The following is a 1,844-nucleotide window of genomic DNA, read 5'->3' on the forward strand; positions in this document are numbered from 1 at the left end:
AGAGGTGCCTTGCCCACCTTGCTCTTAGGGTACGTCCGCTGGCATGTGTCGCAGGAGCGTACGTATCTTCTGACGGCCTCTTGGACTCCCGGCCAATAGAATGACTCTAGAACGCGATCGGTCGTTCTCTTCATTCCTTGGTGCCCCGACATGAGACTCTCGTGCGCTAAAGTGAGCACTTGGCTACGTAGTCTTTGCGGTACTACCACCTGTTGGGTGACTTTGCCTGAGGGCGGCCGGTAATAACGATATAGCACTCCCTTTTCTACTTCGAATGAGTAGGACGTCGACCTTTTCCCGTGGAAGGGTTGACCTACTTTGTTCCAGCAAGACTCTAAGGTCTTGTCCTCCTTTTGGGCTGTGCCGAGATCCTTTCGATTCATCCTCAAGGTGCTGATATCGATTTTAGATAAGTTTGGCCGTTGTTCTTGGCTCTCTCCAGAAAGTCTTGCCGGCACTTGGAGTGCTTCACATGCTCGACACGCACATTGATGCGCTTGGGGATGATGCGATGCCTGACACGCTTGTTGACGGTAACACCAAGTGCACGAGGTGTCACGTTGTAGACCCGGCCAGTTTTTCCATGGTAGAACTTGTGTGGCATGCCTTTTTGGAAGGCTCCATTGCCCTTGATGTCAACGTACTCTCCCCTCTTGAAAACCCGCAGGTATGTGGACAGGTGCTCCACACCATGCTTCCTAAAGCCCCTCGCAAAGAGGTACCTCGTTCCTCTCCGGTAACCCTTGGTGTTCACCATGGCTCAACCGCCGTGAGGGGACAATCCAAAAAAAAAATTTGTGATGAGCAGGTTCTTTTGTCTAATATTTGACGGTTCTCTGAGGCGGAGCCTCCCAGAACCCAATCGAGGACAAAGCCGTTTGTGGAACGCACACACAAAACGTTTAATGTAACAAGAACGAAAAAAAAAACCATAAAATAAACACTCAAAAAGAACTCATAATAGAACACACATGTGGCTAGAACGCTTATTGATGTCGGGCAAGTTCGGGCAGGCTGCGTGTGTGATAATGCATTAGAGTCTCGATGCGGCGAAGCGGAGACGACGAGAGAAGCGTTGTTGGTCTCACCAAAAGGTCGCTGTATCGGACCGGCTACCAGAGCGTGGCAGCTCTGGCTCGGTGGGAGAAGACAGGCGGCTCGGCAGCACGAGTCGACGATGGTGGCGTTCTGGTCGGGCAGCCGATCGTGGCACTCGGGCTCGTAGACGCAGACGCTCACCGACCTCGGGCAGCAGCAGTTGACAATCGGGCAGGGTGGCGATGCCCGGGAAGGCAGGCGGCTTGGCAGCAGGGGTTGACGGCGGCGGCGTCCTGGCCGGGCAGCTGGTCGTGGAGCTCGGGCCCGTAGCCCGACAGCTCTCGTCCTGCCCACGGGCACAGTCGCTTGCCGGCCTCGGGCAGCTGTTTACGATCAGGAAGAGTGGCGACTCCCAGGAACGGGTTGGCAGGAGGCCCCGGCCGGGTGAAGTCCTGGTGGCTCGGGTCCGGAACCCGACGGCCGTCTTCAACTCCCGATCCGGTGGCCGACCTTGTCCTGGTGCCGCTTCTGGAACTCCTCATTACACAAGCAGGAATGCACATACGTTATGTTAACATCTAGGAGATCACTCTGTGAGATGACCACATTGTGTTCCCCAGTGGAACGACACTGTGCTGTCTCATTGGAGCTGAGGAGAGGAGCGGATTGCTCCTTGTCAAAAGTGCTTTGCCTCCCAGAGGCTCGAAAGCACATCTCCTCCGATACGGAACTTTCACGTTCCCTTGTCTCTGCTCTAGGAGCGGCTATGCTTACCCTTTCTCGAGGTAAGCTGTCTGAATGGTCCC

General features: G+C 55.1%; 1 protein-coding gene across 1 annotated transcript; it reads right to left on the reverse strand.

The window, feature by feature from the left end:
• Positions 1 to 370: 370 nt before the first annotated feature.
• Positions 371 to 794, reverse strand: LOC119455848 (60S ribosomal protein L21-like). Its single transcript, XM_037717360.2, has one exon. It carries the CDS (start codon positions 755 to 757, stop codon positions 386 to 388), a length of 372 nt encoding a protein of 123 aa, XP_037573288.1. The 5' UTR covers positions 758 to 794; the 3' UTR covers positions 371 to 385.
• Positions 795 to 1,844: the final 1,050 nt, after the last annotated feature.

This window comes from Dermacentor silvarum, chromosome 1, assembly GCF_013339745.2.
Source record: "Dermacentor silvarum isolate Dsil-2018 chromosome 1, BIME_Dsil_1.4, whole genome shotgun sequence".
In the NCBI taxonomy this organism is placed as follows: domain Eukaryota; kingdom Metazoa; phylum Arthropoda; class Arachnida; order Ixodida; family Ixodidae; genus Dermacentor; species Dermacentor silvarum.